Source organism: Hyperoodon ampullatus (genome assembly GCF_949752795.1).
Source record: "Hyperoodon ampullatus genome assembly, chromosome: 10".
Lineage (NCBI taxonomy): Eukaryota > Metazoa > Chordata > Mammalia > Artiodactyla > Ziphiidae > Hyperoodon > Hyperoodon ampullatus.
The window spans coordinates 69,974,666-69,990,453 of NC_136923.1; the positions used below are offsets into that span (position 1 = coordinate 69,974,666).

At 49.2% G+C, this 15,788-nt stretch overlaps 1 protein-coding gene across 1 annotated transcript in view; it reads right to left on the reverse strand.

Annotated features, from left to right (window-relative positions):
* The window catches only part of BTBD9 (BTB domain containing 9), a gene marked incomplete at its 3' end in the record, with an annotated part of 374,760 nt that overhangs the window by 15,128 nt on the left and 343,844 nt on the right, over positions 1 to 15,788 (reverse strand). The window contains exon 10 of the mRNA XM_079712034.1: positions 1,739 to 1,817. Coding sequence (XP_079568160.1) covers positions 1,739 to 1,817 — 79 coding nt within the window. The remainder of the gene's footprint in view (positions 1 to 1,738; positions 1,818 to 15,788) is intronic.

Consider the following 15,788-nt stretch of genomic DNA (forward strand, 5'->3'; position numbering starts at 1 on the left):
AAAAAAGCCTCTCCTTTGCTCCCACAGTGTCTCTCCTGACGTGTCCTGGGGTTTTCATTTGCTTTTTGATGCTGCGCTCGCTCGGGCTCAGGCTTGGGGGAGGGCCTTAGGTCAGGGCAGGTGCTCACGGCACCCAGGGCCCTATCCTGGGACTCACACGTGGGACTCACACCAGATCCTGACTCTCCCCACAAGCGTGCGGGGCCCCCACTGGGAGTGGTGGGTGGCAGTGGCCACAGGGCAGGCTGAGGAGGGGGAGGCTGGGCAAGTCCATGCACCAGGGGTCAGGGGGTGGGTGGCTGAGAACCTGTCCCAGGAAGGTGAGAAGGGGCGGGGCTGGCCTGCAGGTCAGCCGAGGCTCCGAGCCCTGGTGGGCGCTCCACTGTCCCATGGGGGCTTCCCTTATAACAGAAAATTCAAAGGTAAAATTGCCAAGACTATCAAGAGGGTGCTGGAGAGCATTAAACCCTAAGCTCTGAGCCCCCTTCTGGGTACGGAGCCCCACGCAACAGCCCTGGTCACACTCCCAGGAAGCAGGTCCTGTACAGATCTGAGAAAGTTCATGTTAAGATGAAATTGCAGGACGGTTACTAATTTTATGCCTTTCATTTATTACCTCGAGTTTCAACCTTACTGTTCCTATGACTGCGGTCTTTAACCAGCGGTCAGGTCTTCAGGGGTGCACGCTAAGCACATCTGACTGTAAAAGCACGAGCTTGATGAGCACATGGAGCCACAGCACGGTCACCTGCCAGACTCCAACCCACCAGCACCGGCACTTACTCTACGCCCACCTGAGAAACAGAAAGGCTAAGTAATAATTAACTTACGGGTTGATTATTTTGCGTTCAAAATGGAAACAGATGTTCTTCTCATCTTAAACGGTGTGAGTGGAACCTGAGGTGCCTCTGTGAGCCCAGCGGGGATCCACACTGCTGAGGGGGGCAGTCCCGGCGTGCCTGGCGCAGCCCTGGGCTGCGCTCACGGTCCTGGTGCAAGCACTCAAAGTGCCCTCTCCTCATGCTCTCGACTCACTGCGGGCACTGTCCTCTCCTCTCTGATCTGGAGGAACCCCCTACACTTCTCCAGAGTAAAACAGCATGTTTGAGGCCCAGGAACCTCACCTGCCTGCTGCCCTGACCGCAGGAGCCCAAAGTGGGGAGAATAACCTGCCCACTCTTCCCTCGTGAAATCCAAAGGTGGCGGAACATCCACAAACAGTGCAGCCCAATGGAATGGCTGCTGCCCCGGGATCCAGGCCTGGGCCTAGGTGAGGAACAGGCCAGGGAGGAAGAGGCTCACCCAAGAACACTTATGTGCAGGCTGGCACAGGACTGGGTGGCCGGACGGAAGAAACCAGCAACTGTGCGCCTCAGCTGCCCCACGGGGCTGGGGCTCCTTGCACACCGTGCTCAGAGGGCCCAGGTACCCCTGAGACAGCTGACGTCTGGGAGGGCGGAGGACTCTGAGGACAGGGCGTTTGACCTCTCCAGGTCTCTGCAGAGTGGCTGGTAGGCGGAAGCAAAGCCGCAGGAGCTGGCTTCCATTCGCTGGTGAAGAGACACCCAGAAATGGTAACGATGTCCCCACCGTGCAAGAGCAGACTTTCTTCTGTCACGAGCTGTCTGAACAACAGGACCTTAGCGGGTGGAACAAACAGCTCCACTTAACTCAGGATGTGGCATTTACCTGTACGCCAGGAAGTATCACCGTGTCTTTCACGAAAGGGGACCCTTACCTCATTTGCTGTGTTGTGTGTTCCAACGATTCGAATGAAGGAGGCCGGCCGTCTTTCAAAAGTTACTGATTGCCAGGACCTGTGAGGAGAAGCACAAGCATTGCCTGGTTAGACCACCCAGTTGACCCTGCTGACAGCACGGGGCCAGCAGAGCCCAGTACGTGGACGGGGAGGGCCTCCTGCGGTGTGTGTGGGGGGAACAGGGCTCCACCCACTGTGGAGGGAGGGGCAGGGGGCACACAGTGTTCCCTACAATCTCATCAAAGAAGGCGCCCTGCCCTTCTGCGGAGGCGACGGGATTCTCATAAAGCTCGACGTAAGCGTGAAGGGCAGACTGCGTGCGCGTAGTGACGAGCGTGGGGCCAAACAGAGGAGTGACCAAGGCTGGGGGAGTTCATGAAGTAACAGGGCCACGATGGGGCTTCCCTCAGAGGGCTGTGGGCTGAATGGATGCGTCCAGGTGGGCGCAGTGACTTCGCTGGAGAGCCCTGGGAGGAGGAGGAGCTGAGGCACGGCAAGGGGAGGACGGGGCTGGGCGGCACGCGCTGCAGTGTGAGCCCCAGGCTCCTGTCTGAACCCCTCACCCCACCCCCTGCGAGTGGTGGCACCTGGGGAAGAAGAGGCAGCTTCTCCACAGGCCTCCCTTCAGCTCTCTCCTTCTCCCACTTCCAAATATGTCCCCCAAACACTTTAGTCTCTGGACCAGCCAGTCTCCGGGTGGGCTCAAAAGCAGCCCCACTACTTTAAAAGCCATTCCTCAAGGATCAGCAGGGGCTGGGCCAGTTCATTTAAAGCCCAGCCGAGCGGGCCCCAAGCCCCCACTGAGAGGAGGCAGTCTGCTCCCGGTTTACCGCCCAGTTCATCAGAACACACGGGGAGCCCAGCATCCACAGCTGCAAACGCCAGTAATACTTTCATAAGAAATGTGAGGAGTTCACAGTTGTTGCATCCCTCCTCTGTCCACACAGTGGAAGTGCCAGCTGCTGGGAAGCTGTTTCCTGTAATTGTCTAATTACTAAGTAATGCTACTAAAGAAAATACACCTATTTGCGGTTTGTTTTTCCCCCTTTGCTTTCAGGTGTTCCATCTTCTCTCTCCCTGTGAGCTTCCCACTGAGACCGATTCACTGCTGCCTGGACACCAGGCCCCTTAAGGTCATTTAAAAAGTCGTTACCATCCTGTGTGCAAAGTCTGTGCCTCTGGAAGCATGTTTCTGGAACAGCATAAGAAAAATCACTCTCTTTGTAAAAAGGCTATTATTCATACATGAAGGTGATGCCATCTGACCATCCCCAGGGCCTGCACTCCTGGCCCATTTTTCTCAGTGTTTTGCTCCCAGAACCATGCAGCTCCCTTGGAAAGCCTGTGGGCCAGGGTGGGCCTATGAGGAAGGCCCTGTGGGGCTTCAACTCTGGGCCTGGGCTCGCTCCCACAGGCCTCGGGGTCACTTCTGAGCTAAGCAGGGTAACTGAGCACAGATCTGCATCCTTCCTCCGGCAGGTCAGGGGAAGTTCCTGCCGAAGTTCCTCCGGCAGGAAGGTCCACGCTGCGAGGGCATCAGAGTCCCATCCCTGCTGCTAATGCAACAGGCAGCACACACCAAAGCTGGTCCACCCTGCTTCTCAGACCACCCCTCCAGGAAAGGGAAACAGAACTAGGTAGGGCAAGTGACCTCAGATGGTGACAACTATTAGGTTCAGCCAGTTTCACAAACAGGACTAGCGTAGAGAAGGGGGCGAGAGTGGAGCAGACAGAGTAAAGACTTTTCTTCTTAGATTTCTAGTCCTATGCTAATCCAAAAAATCGCCCAGTGCTTCTGGACGTGAAGGTATAACTTGACTCTCATAAGCTCATGGTACTCGACAACATGCTCAGGGCTCTGAGAGTGCAGACAGGCCCCTAATCATTCCCTCTGTGGAAGACCCCTCCTCCCTCCGCAGTGTGGAGTGGAGGCCAAGGCCCTGAAGGAAGCGAGGGTTCGCTGTGAGTCATCCTGGGCAGAGCCGGGCCTGAACCCCGGTCTCCCTTTCCTCACCATGGCCCCCTAGGCTCCCATCTCCTGCCCCAGCCTCCGTGGCGGGCCTGGGCTGGCACCACCGGCCCCCACCTCTGCTGGGGGAAGCAGGGCTGGCAGGGCAGCAGCCTGAGAAGGAGGGAGCATTTGTGGAGTAATAAGATCAGAAGGTTTCAACTTAATACCAATCCTCCATTACCCTGCATTAATATCTAATCACATTAGAGTTCATTTTCACTAACACAGCCCGAGAGTTGAATAGATGATTTCATTTTCAGCAAACTGGATATCAACCCCAAGACCAAAATACGAGTAGGAAGGGAAGCTGGTGAGGATGAGATAATGAGCATCTCTCCCTCCAAAATATCAGATTCCATTTCCCCTGAACTTTTTCAAAACAACTCTCAGTGCTGCCCAGTGCGGAAAGGATAAGGAGGCATCAGGACATTGTCACATCGGAGCCACATTTGTAATCAGGGTGCAACCTTGAGGAGGGTTCACGCTTCACAGGGCCAGGACACCATCACCACCACTTAGGCTACACAAAAGCTCGACTGCCATTTTTACTGAGCTTATGGAGAGCTGTATAAATATTCCTACTCGCCCAGGACTTAGAATCTCTTTAGTAGGCAACACTCCCAGAAAGACAACAGAACAACAGGGGTGTAGCACCACTCAGTTCAGAGCCAAGACTGGGTGCTGGGAGGAAGTGTCTGAACAGGAACAATGAGTGTCAAAAAATACGTGCGGGTCTTTGCTCTGAGCACCTACCCCAAACAGAAAAACCCACACGGGACTGAAGTCCCAACTCTGGCACTTGCCATCTCTCCAGCTGACAAGTCATGCCTGCTTTCTGAGCTGTAGTTTCTTCATTTGTCCAATGCTGATGGAAATAATACCACTCCCTTGGTTACAAAAATGCATCTAGAAAGAGGTCCTGATTATGTTAAAACTGTAAATACCTATACACACATGCATTCAAAGAGGGATGTCTACAAGAATGTTTGCAAAAATGTTTGGATGGAAGAATTTCAAGAGACATTAATTGTACTTTTGTACTTTTCTGTATTGTTTGAGTTTGGTAGAATGTATATGAAAGCATTAGAAAAAAGTACCTATCTTGCCTACTGCCCAAGGCTTTAACACAGATCGTGTGACATGAAGCAAGTGAAAATGCCAGCACTGTATTATTATGTAAAATATTTCCAGTTGAGAGGATCACTGGGGGACAGTCAAGACAGCAGGTTTTAATCATGGCCTTTCATGAACTAGAGGTAGGATGGCAAAGTGGTTGACAGCATGGGCTCTGGAGTCAGGCTCCTGGGTTTGAATTTTTACCAGCTTTGTGACCTTAGGCAAGCTGCTTAACCTTTCTGGGCTTTAGTCTCCTCTCTGTAAAATGAGGATAATAAAAATACCTATCTAAATTTTTGGTGTGTGAAGATTAAACACATTAACAAATGTAAAACACCTAGAACAGTGCTGGCACAAACTAGGCTCTAAGAAAAATAGCTGATATTGTTATTACTACTGTAATTACCAGCCAGCCACGTGAACCTGGACGAGACACACCGTTTCCCTGGGCCCCATCTGTGAGTCACTGAGTTTGATGGTGTATGATTTAGTGACTACTGCAGAGGTTCCCACCACCCTCCCATCAGCACCCATTTCCTGGAGGCAGACAAGGTAGCTGGGCTTTGAAGGAATTAAACAAGCATTTGTTGAATACATTCTTGAGGTTGGTACCTGCTGGGTGTTATGGGAAACATGCAAGATGTAGTGCTTGCCCTAAAGAAGCTTAGGATCTCTCTGGGGACATCAGCTATCCTTCCATGAACTAGTCAGAGAACAATGCAAACAGTACTGTGGTCCCAACTCATAAACTTGTAGTGTTCCAAAACTTCCCTGGTAATTGGCTATTTGAAGCTTGGAAGCAATTTTTCCAGAGAAATAAAGCTATACATTTCGATTGAGTTACTCGGCCCACCCATAAAACTCAATTTAACCCATAATGAGGCTGAAATACTATGGATATGAAGTTTAAAAATGGAAGGAAAAAATGTTGTTGTTGCCATAGTAGTAATTAAACAAGCCAGAAAAACAAGTGATTTAAAACAATCTCTCTAAAGCTACTGCTTGAGGAATGAGGATTAAATACTGTAATGCATATAAAATCCTAGGGCTGCAGCTGAAATATGGTAGGTGGTCTGTTAATAAGGAGAATGAAAAAGTGGGCCAAGAACTGTCCTTCTAAAAGCCTATTCGGCCTGCAGACCACCATGTGGTTTACAGAGTGCTTCACAATCACTGTGAACATGCTACTCATGAAAACATATATGCTTGTAAAATGCTTTTTTTACTATTCTGGGAGAAGATATGCTGAATTCATGATAGTGGTTGTCTCTCAGGAGAGGGTGAGGACTGGGGTTTGCTGATGGGGAACAAAGGATACTTCAATACCAACTGGAATGTTTTATTTCTTTGATTAAAATAAAAAGACAAAGTGTGAAAAATGTTAACTACAGTCAGTTCTGGGGATGAGTATGTGAGTGAATGTTATAACACTTTTCATTCTTTTCTGCATTTTAAACAGTTCTTAAATAAAAAGAAAGAAAGAGAAGAAAGGGATTAAAATGGTGTCTGTGTTTATGTCAGGGGAAAGGCGGAGTCAGTCCCTCCGTGGGGCTGGGGGTTTGCCGGGGGGACGCCAGGTCCCAGGACAGCGGAGTCTGTCCGAAGCAAGCAGAGGACAGGAGAGCTGCCTGGTTGGGGAGGAGGGTGCGGCTGCCCTCTGTGAGTGCAGGGCTTGTGAGAGTGGCTCTGGGTGATGAGAGCACCACACAGGCCCTAAGGGCTCAGCTGAGAAGGGCTTCCTGTCCTAAGCCTCATCCTGCCTTCTCTGGGGATCCTGCAGATCCTATGGCAAGGGTGCCTGGTCTTTTCAGCTCTGAAAAATTATGTGATTTTGCTGCCTACGCTATAAAGGGAAAGCAAATATCAGACTTTTTCTGCAGCACACGTGGTGGACACCAGGGAGATGGCCAGGAGTGTCTGGCCAGGGCCAGACTGGCAGTTAAACATAGCAAATTGAACACATGGGTTAAGCTTTGCTCCCTCCACTAAAAGGGCAGTAAGAAAATTTAATGTATGTTTCATATCAAATATATGTGTTACAATACACACACAGAAACACAAAACAAGCACAAAGAAAGCATGAGGAGGTGTCACCATCTTTCTCTGCCAAAACCTCAGAGAGAAACACACAGGAAGCAAGCGAATTCACACTGCAGACCCTTGAGCTACTAGCTACTTCTGAAGGTGCGGGGCAGGCAGGGGCCTGGCTGAAAACAGGTAAAAGGAGCAGATGGACTCCTCAACCCCCCTCTCCTTCTTCCTGCACAGCGGGGATGAGCCCTTTTCCACCTCGGCAGAGACAGGGATTCCACTCTGGAGTCTGTGAACAGAGAGGGTCTAGACCCTGGGACACCATGCACAGCAGAGGGTGGGACCCTGCAGGGGTTGAGATCGAGGAACACACAGAAGTGAATATCCCAGATGGCAAGACTTCCAGCCCCCTTCCCTCCCTTGGCTTTCAGGCCACAGTGATCCAGGCTTAACCCCCAGGCAGGGGACTGGAGGATCCCTCTGAGACTCGGACCAGCCCAAGAGGAAAGACCTAGAGATACTGAGCTACCTTCCTCCTCTCTGTCCCTCCATTCTTCCTTCTGTAAATATTTATCAAGTGCTTAATGAAGAAGGCCCTATTTTAGACTCTGCCCTCAAGTAGCTTACTTTCTAGTGGGAGAGAGAGACAAATAAAAGAAACGAATATATCAGAGTTAAAGAAGGGCCATGGAGAAAAATAAAGCAATGTAAGTAAACTGAGAGGGTCACGCCTCCTTAGATAATGTATTTAAGGAAGTTCTCCGGTAAAGTAATAACTGAGCTAAGACCTACACAATGGAAGAAATGGCCATGCAGATCTGAAGAGCATTTCCATGAGAAGGAACCGAAGGTGGCCAGTGTGCTGGATCCGAATGAGCGGGCAGAAGTCTCCCAACGAAACGCCTAAGCCCTGGCTGATAACCTTGAATGAAGTCCACAAACCCGCCCGCACTCAAAAAGCTTTCTGCCTTCTTTCTCAGTGCCTAATGCTTAATGGCAAACAACCAGTCAAAGATCACCAAAGACTCTAACATGAAAGATAGAGACCAAACGCAAACAGAAAAGAAAAATATCTCAGAGGATATAGATATAGTTCAGTAAGCAGAATAAAACTTCAGGGAAACTTATATTACCAGCAGAAACATAAAAGAAAACAGTATCACACCCTTGAAATAAGAATAAAATACATGAAAAAGAAATATTTGGAGAACAAGAAAGCGCTCTTGTAAATTAAAACTATGGGGCTTCCCTGGTGGCACAGTGGTTAAGAATCCGCCTGCCAATGCAGGGGACATGCGTTCGAGCCCCGGTCCATGAAGATCCCACATGCCGCGGAGCAACTAAGCCCGAGCGCCGCAACTACTGAGACTGCGCTCTAGAGCCCGTGAGCCACAACTACTGAAGCCCGTGCGCCTGGAGCCTGTGCTCCGCTACAATAGAAGCCACAGCAATGAGAAGTCCACGCACCACAACAAAGAGTAGCCCCTGCTTGTTGCAACTAGAGAAAGCCCACGCACAGCAACGAAGACCCAACGCAGCCAAAAATAATAAATAAAATAAATTTATATATATATAAAAAAACTATGAATTGAAATAAGTAATTCAACAATATAGTTAGAAGCTTAAGTTGAGGAAATTTCCTAGAAGGTCAAACAAAATGACAAAGATAGAAAATAAAAGAAAAAGGATAAGAGAATGAGATGATCAAACCAAGAGGTCCACTATTCAATTAGCAGATGTTCCAGAAAAAAAGAGCAGAAAAGATATGAACTATAAAATGTGAAAGCAACACAAGAAATTTTCCCAGATATGAAGGACATAAGTTTCTAAGTTAGAGGCCACTGAGTGGCCACCACAATGAATGAGAAAGCAAAGCATATTATTGAGAAACTTTGGAAGATCTAAATGCTTCTGGAGGGGAAGACAGAAGGTCTGCACAAAGATGTGGGAACCTGGGGCTTCCTTGGTGGCGCAGTGGTTGAGAGTCTGCCTGCCAATGCAAGGGACACGGGTTCGTGCCCCGGTCCAGGAAGATCCCACATGCCGCGGAGTGGCTGGGCCCGTGAGCCGTGGCCGCTGAGCCTGCGCGTCCGGAGCCCATGCTCCGCAACGGGAGAGGCCACAACAGTGAGAGGCCCGCGTACCGCAAAAAAAAAAAAAAGATGTGGGAACCAGAATCACATGAGATTTTTCAAAAGCTTTAGCTTAGATGTGCTCTGAGCACGGGAACAAGGCAGTAGCATTGTTTGAACAGCAAGAGAACAGAAACAACCTAAATGCTCATCACTTGGGACTGGTTAAGTAAATTATGGTACATCTCTATCCCCACCATGAAAGACTGTGCAGCTTGAGAGACAGGGAGGGAGAATTTCTAGAGATATCCAAGGTGTAGAAAAAGTTGTATTAAAAAATGGGGAAAATACACACATTTTTATATGTTTACACATTAACTATCATCTCTGGAGGCAGAGGTGGGTGGGAAGGAGACATTTCACTGTCTATAGTTCTACATTTTTAAACCATATTAAATATACTTTCTTTGAATGTATTGTCTTTTCAAAATATTTTTTAAAATTTTAAAGAGAAAAAAGGAAAGCAGTTGCCTCTGGAGAGCGGGGTCTGGGGTGAAAAAGGGTGAAGCAGGGGTTGTTGCTTTTGTGTTATAAGCCTTGTGCTCCTACTTGACTTTGAAAGCTGAACATGTATATCTTTGATAAAAATTTAAAAGTTCAAAAGTTAAAAAAAAAAAAAAGAGCCAAGAAAGGGAGAGAAGCCTGTGGTGATGAGGAATGGCAAGGATACGTGGGGAGCGTTTTATTTACAACCTTTGGGTGCAGGGCCAGAAGGAAAACGTGAACCTTCAGAAAAGATTCTCGAAAAGGGAGGAAATATTAAAGGCTGTCTGCTGTCAACTGAGCATATGCAGTGGCGGTGGTGCCTACTCCTAGCCATGTGGCACCGAGCAGGGCCGGGTGCTGAAGGTCTTGAGTGAGCCTCCAGGCCTGTCTGGCCTGAAGACCCTCTGATGGATCTTTATGAACTCACCTCTCGTGCTGGTCCCCTAGCTGCCTGCCGTCCCTCTGGCCCTCTGAGCACGCTGCTCTTCGTCTGCCTTGCTGCTGCCATGGGCCAAGGACCATACTCATCTCTTTAATCACATCTGAAGACGCTCTGTGGACCAGGCACGTGAGGGAGAGTGCGTCTTCCATGACGTGGTGAGGTGGGAACCCTTGCACTGTAACAGCCTTAAAACTGGGCCCTGCAGGTACTCCCGCTGGCTCCCAGCCTAGCATGTCCTGCAACCCGTTCACTTGCTCAGATCTCTGGTGCCAGGCTACACTGAAGCCTTCCTTGGTGCAGTCCTCAGTGACCAATCTGGCACCTGGGAGTTAATTCTTTTGTCTAGCAGGATGCTTAACTGGATTTTATAGCTAACTCACTGCCCCGACTTACAGGGAATTCTGGGCTCATGCCATTCACTCCGTCTGTCCCTCCATTCAACAGCTATTTATTGAGAGCCTTCTATGTGCCAGGCTTAGGAAAAGCAGTGCCAAGTTTGTCTAACCTGACCGCAGCCCTGAGGTGGCAGGGAAACAGCTTGTCAGGAGCCACTGGGATTAGTGATCATTTAGTCACATGCTGATCAGCCAAATGCTTACTGAGATCAAAGGTCATGCAGGGAAGGCTCACAGACATACTTTGCTGGTTTACTGAGTATTTTTTAAAAACTTAAGTTAGCTGCCACTTACAAATTAGAAGATTTCACATAAAAATACACATTTCTGGTTTCTCTTGAAAACGAGATGATCTGGCATCCTGGGGTCGTCTTGAGAGAACACTGGCTAGTTCCAAAGTAAAGGTGATGGACTCAGCCCCTCCAGCCTGTGGCGTCTCCCTCATGCCCAGGAGCCTGCCCTAGCCTGCCTCGTACATCACCCACCTGGCCCAAGAGGTGGCCAGGTTTCTACCCCAGCCTTAGACAGAGCTCAGGCAGTGTTAAATGGAGAGAATTAAGTTTCTAACTCTTATATAGGAATCCCAGAAAACTCAACACTTTGGGGATCTAGTAACAGAACTGATACACAAATTATGTTTCAGTTTAAAAAAAAAAATCTATCTATTGTCTTACACTGATCTCTTCTTTGCCTCGAGACAGGCAGAACTGGGGTTCATGGAAAGACGCTGCAGCCGATACAGTCCCCAGTAGCTGCTGCCTGCTTCCTGTGACTAGCTGAATGGAAGTCGGGTCCTAGCTGGACCAGCAGGTTCTCAATCCTGGTTGCACATCAGAGTAACCTATGGAGCTTCTAAACCTTCCACCTCCCAGGCCACACCCCAGACCAATTAAAGCTCAGACTCTCTGGGGGGTGGGCCCTGCCTGAGTCTCATCTGAACTTCTCAGGTCATGGTCAGTTTTCAGCCTTGGTGGAGCGCCTCCTCAGGCTGGGGTGGCTGGTGGGGAGCAGTTGGCTAGGACAACGCATGTCATCTTCTGTCCTAATTATAGTCCAGATCAGCCTTCCCCTAGCTTCCTCCCGCTCCTGGGATTTCTGGACCTGGGGGGGCTTTTTACACTTTCTGACCAAGAGGGATTTCAGGACTCTCTGGTGAATGCACTTGCATTTACTGCTCCAACCTGAGCCAGTCTTGGCTTTACCTTCCCTGCTCATAGCCTAGTTTTCCCTTTTAGAGAAGTTTCCTTTCAAAAATAAGGTCGGGACCCTCCTGCCAGCTCCTCCTAAGAGCTGAGCTGAAGGCTTCTAACTCTGTGGCACCTACAGAAAGGTATGTGTCCTGGGACCTCTGTGGAGTGTTTGAACGAGAGTACGGGGGAGACAGACGAGAGGGGGCTGTTTCCACACTCCACATTTCGCTCATCCCCCCATCCCCAAGCTCCCTGCTCCCACTCTCTGCCACAGAGCTCTCCTTGATTCCCCTAAGGGGATGCAGTAATTGATGATTAGCATTCCAAAGCTTGGCTTACATCCTGCTAGCCCGTCATATTTAATTACATTTTAACTATATTCGTCTTCGATAATAGCACGAACATAATTTAGATAATTATCTCTCTCTCTTATTCTCTGACTCTGTCTGTCTCACTTAGAGCTCCCGCAACAAAAATCGCTTTCTCGGCTCAAACACATAAACAGACTCTGGGGCCAAGTGCTTTTCTCTCTCTCACAAGCAGCTGTTCTAGAAACACAATGGTTTTGAGTATCATGCAGAAAAAAAGAAAATTCATGTTTCCTTCTGCCTCTGTATTCATGTTTGTACACAGCTGGTGCTGGGAGTTGCTGTGTGTTTGTCTGCATGTGCGCGCGCGCGCGCACACACACACACACACACACACCTGCATCTGGGCAAGAGTTTTTGTGTGGTGTAGAAACCGGGGAGGCCTTGTCAATCCAATTAGCGTCTATAAAGCACCCTCTTGGTCTGGCATATCTTTCTTACAAGGTTTAATGGTTTCCCTCGCAAATTTAAACTCTGTTGAAACTTTTAAATGTCTGGTAAGTCTTTTGAAGAGATGCGTTCTTTCTAATAGGGTTTCTGTCACACTTGGATCTTATAATTAATGACTCTTACCCTTGCCTATTATCTGCCTTCTCCAGGAGATGGTCAGGAGGAGAGAGAAAGCTGGGGTTCTTCCAAGGGAACGTGTGTGTGTCTTACCACAGAGTCAGGAGTCCCTACAGACCCTCCCAAACACCAGCTGGGTCACCTGCCCTCCCAGTTCCTGGCCTAACAGCGCCCCTCCTCTTCCCCCTCAGGGCAAAATGTATTCTTCAGCAGCCTTTGGTCACTGGTTTTTCTGATGAAGCTGACCAATACAGCTGAGCTTTTTAGGTACAAAGATTTTATGCTACAAAGTTCACACCTCTAAGGAGATTTATGAACATATAAAGGGAATAAGAAATAGGTTCAGAAATAGCTACTACCAAAGATAACCTTGCTCAAAATGTAGAGATCTAGAGCCTGAAAGAATTTCAACAAACCAATTCACAAGACACAATGTGGAGATTGGGAGGTCCTCACCCACAAATTCTCCACGTTCTGTCCATTTCTTTGGAGTTCTAGAAGGCTCCAAAATTAAGGATTTTGTATAAAAAATTCACTTTGGCTCAGCTTTGTCTGATATTGAAGGATTATCCATCATCTTCTTCAGACAAAACTCATTACTCATATGGTTCTAGGTCCACATCACAAACAAAAATCTTTTTCTTCCTCTGAAGGACCACCAAGTTGTCCCTGCACTGGGGGCACTGGCGGGAAGAGGCTGAACAGGGCTGTGTTTGTGAGTTAACAAGGGGACTCTTGCTGCCACTTGCGAGAGGCCAAAAGTCCTTGCTGTTCCTGGAAATAAACACTCAGGCCAGACTTCAGGAGCCAGGCAGTGTCTAGACCAACCTTTTGCCATCCTTGGGCTGAGTCCACCAACCGCCCCTCTGGTGTGACATGGCCCACTAGTGGCTGATGAGCAGAAGGGAAATCAGCAAGCTGCCCATTCTGGCCACTGAGTAGTAACTCTGGGCACACAGGCGAATGAGAAGCCAGTCAACGTGGTAACCAGGAGAGGCTGTGGAGTGCTGTCCTTGGTGGTGGTAAAGAGGTGCACAGACGTGGCCCTCCCTTGGAGGTAAGGAGAGCAGAAGAGCAAGGGCTCTTCATGCAGCTGAGGTTTCACATGTTGTGACGTTCCTTTCCGTGACAGACTGGGCCAAGCTGAGCCAGGCCTCTGGTGGGGCTCAGGGGGCTTGAGAACGGGTGAGGGAGGACTCGCCTCTCTTCCCTCGTGGCCCTGAACAGGCTCCAAATACCTGGATTTGCTCACGTTATTCGTTAGGGATATTCCTTCATTTGATCTCTCAGTGTCCAGCTCAGGTGCTTGGAAATTTTGCTGAAATTTTCATGGAATACAATCACCACCTGGGTCTACGTCTCCACTGAAAGGATGGGGGAGCTGGCGGCTCGGCCGCACTTCCTGCCAGCAGGTAGCTCTGGGGGCTGGTAGGGAGGGCAGATTCAGTTGGCTTTCCCCGGCAAGCACAAGGCTCAACGGAAGTGTTGACTCAATGACGTGAGTGGCTCGCTCCGAGAGGCTTGCTTCCTCCAGGGCAGCGCCGCCTCCACATCTCCCCCAGAACCCTCCCTCCCTGTCGTGCACGCTGGAAACGTGAGGACCAGGCGTGGGCAGGAGCCAATTCTCAAATGTTAAGAATTTGGCAATTTCATTTCCTAGTGTTTTAAATACCAAAAGGACTTAGAACACAATGAGGATTAAATGCCCCCTGAATTTCAGGTTTAATAAAAAAGGCTGCTTTTATGGAAATCCATGCCAAAAGCCTGTGCAGAACAAAGCCCAGCCCTGACCTCAGCAGCCCACAACAGTACACGCGGCTAAGCCAGCCAGCGGCCTCCAGAAGGACCACCAGGAATTCTCTGAATCAAACCTGACCAATTTCATACCTGAAAATTACACTAAGCCCCTGCAGGGAGTCCAGATCTGATGACATGCCAAATTTGTTCAGCACCTCACCCTGGGGAGATATTCAGTAAAAACTTAAAAATAGACTCTCCCTCTCCAGCCATTAAGGGCCTGATATTTGCAACTGAACAGGTAAAATACTGGGGGCACTGGGGAGAGCTTTAAAAATCTCCAGCATACCATAAAAAGGTTTCTTTATGATGAAAACTATCGCTCTTAGCACGGAGCCGCCCAAGATTAGCCTAGAGCCATTTAATGCACTGAAATCTCTGTGAGTTCTGTAATGAAGAGGTGACAGGTGTTCGTGGCAGGCCCCATAAAGGCCTTTTCTGGAATTTGCATAGGCTGCCACAGTCAACACAATTAAAGCAAGACAGTGAATGATCCGCAAGCAGATGTAAGGCAGTACGTGCATGTGATAGCCTTTCTTCTGGGACATTTTCTGATGGTAAAAAAGTTGAATTGAAAAAAAAAATCATCTCTTTCTCTTTTCCAGCACTTTCTTGATTAAAAAATCACCGCCACCTTCACCTGTTGGTGACTTTCTGGATCCAGCCTCTGTTGGCCTAGACCTCTCTTAAGACCTAGAAGAGGCACATGTTTTCTTGCAGGCCCCTTGCTCTCCAGGGCTGGTTCCAAGTCGTTCTCTGGCCCCTTCCCTGGATTCTTGCTGTACGCTGGCCTAGACCCAGGCCAGGATGAACTTCCTCCGCAACCCTGCTCTGCCCCTCTCAGCACCTTCAGCCAGGCCTCCGGCCGGCATCATACTGGCACCATCTTAGAAAGAGGCAGCCGCTGGCTCCCGTGAACTCACAAAGCACGGTGGACAAGGAGACAGGACAGGAGATGACCGGGGCATGTGCTAAACACATAAATTGAATAATTTAGATAATTTATGACACTACAGTCAGATGCCAAGCCAGGTAGAAGCTGCACAGGAGGCACCTCGCTCTTTGTGACGAATCCTGACTCCCCACGAGCCAGCAACCTCAGAGAGTCCCTCCTCATATTTTCTTTTTTGTTTTAAATAAATTTTATTTATTTATTTATTTTTGGCTGCATTGGGTCTTTGTTGCTGAGCGCAGGCTTCCTCTAGTTGTGGTGAGCAGAGGCTACTCTTCGTTGCAGTGCGTGGGCTTCTCACTGCGGTGGCTTCTCTTGCTGAGGAGCACAGGCTCTAGGTGCGTGGGCTTCAGCAGTTGTGGCTCGCAGGCTCAGAAGTTGTGGCTTGCGGGCTCTAGAGCGCAGGCTCAGTAGTTGTGGCGCATGGGCTTACTTGCTCTGCGGCATGTGGGATCTTCCCGGACCAGGGTTCGAACCTGTGTCCCCTGCATTGGCAGGAGGATTCTTAACCACTGCGCCACCAGGGAAGCCCCCTCCCCATA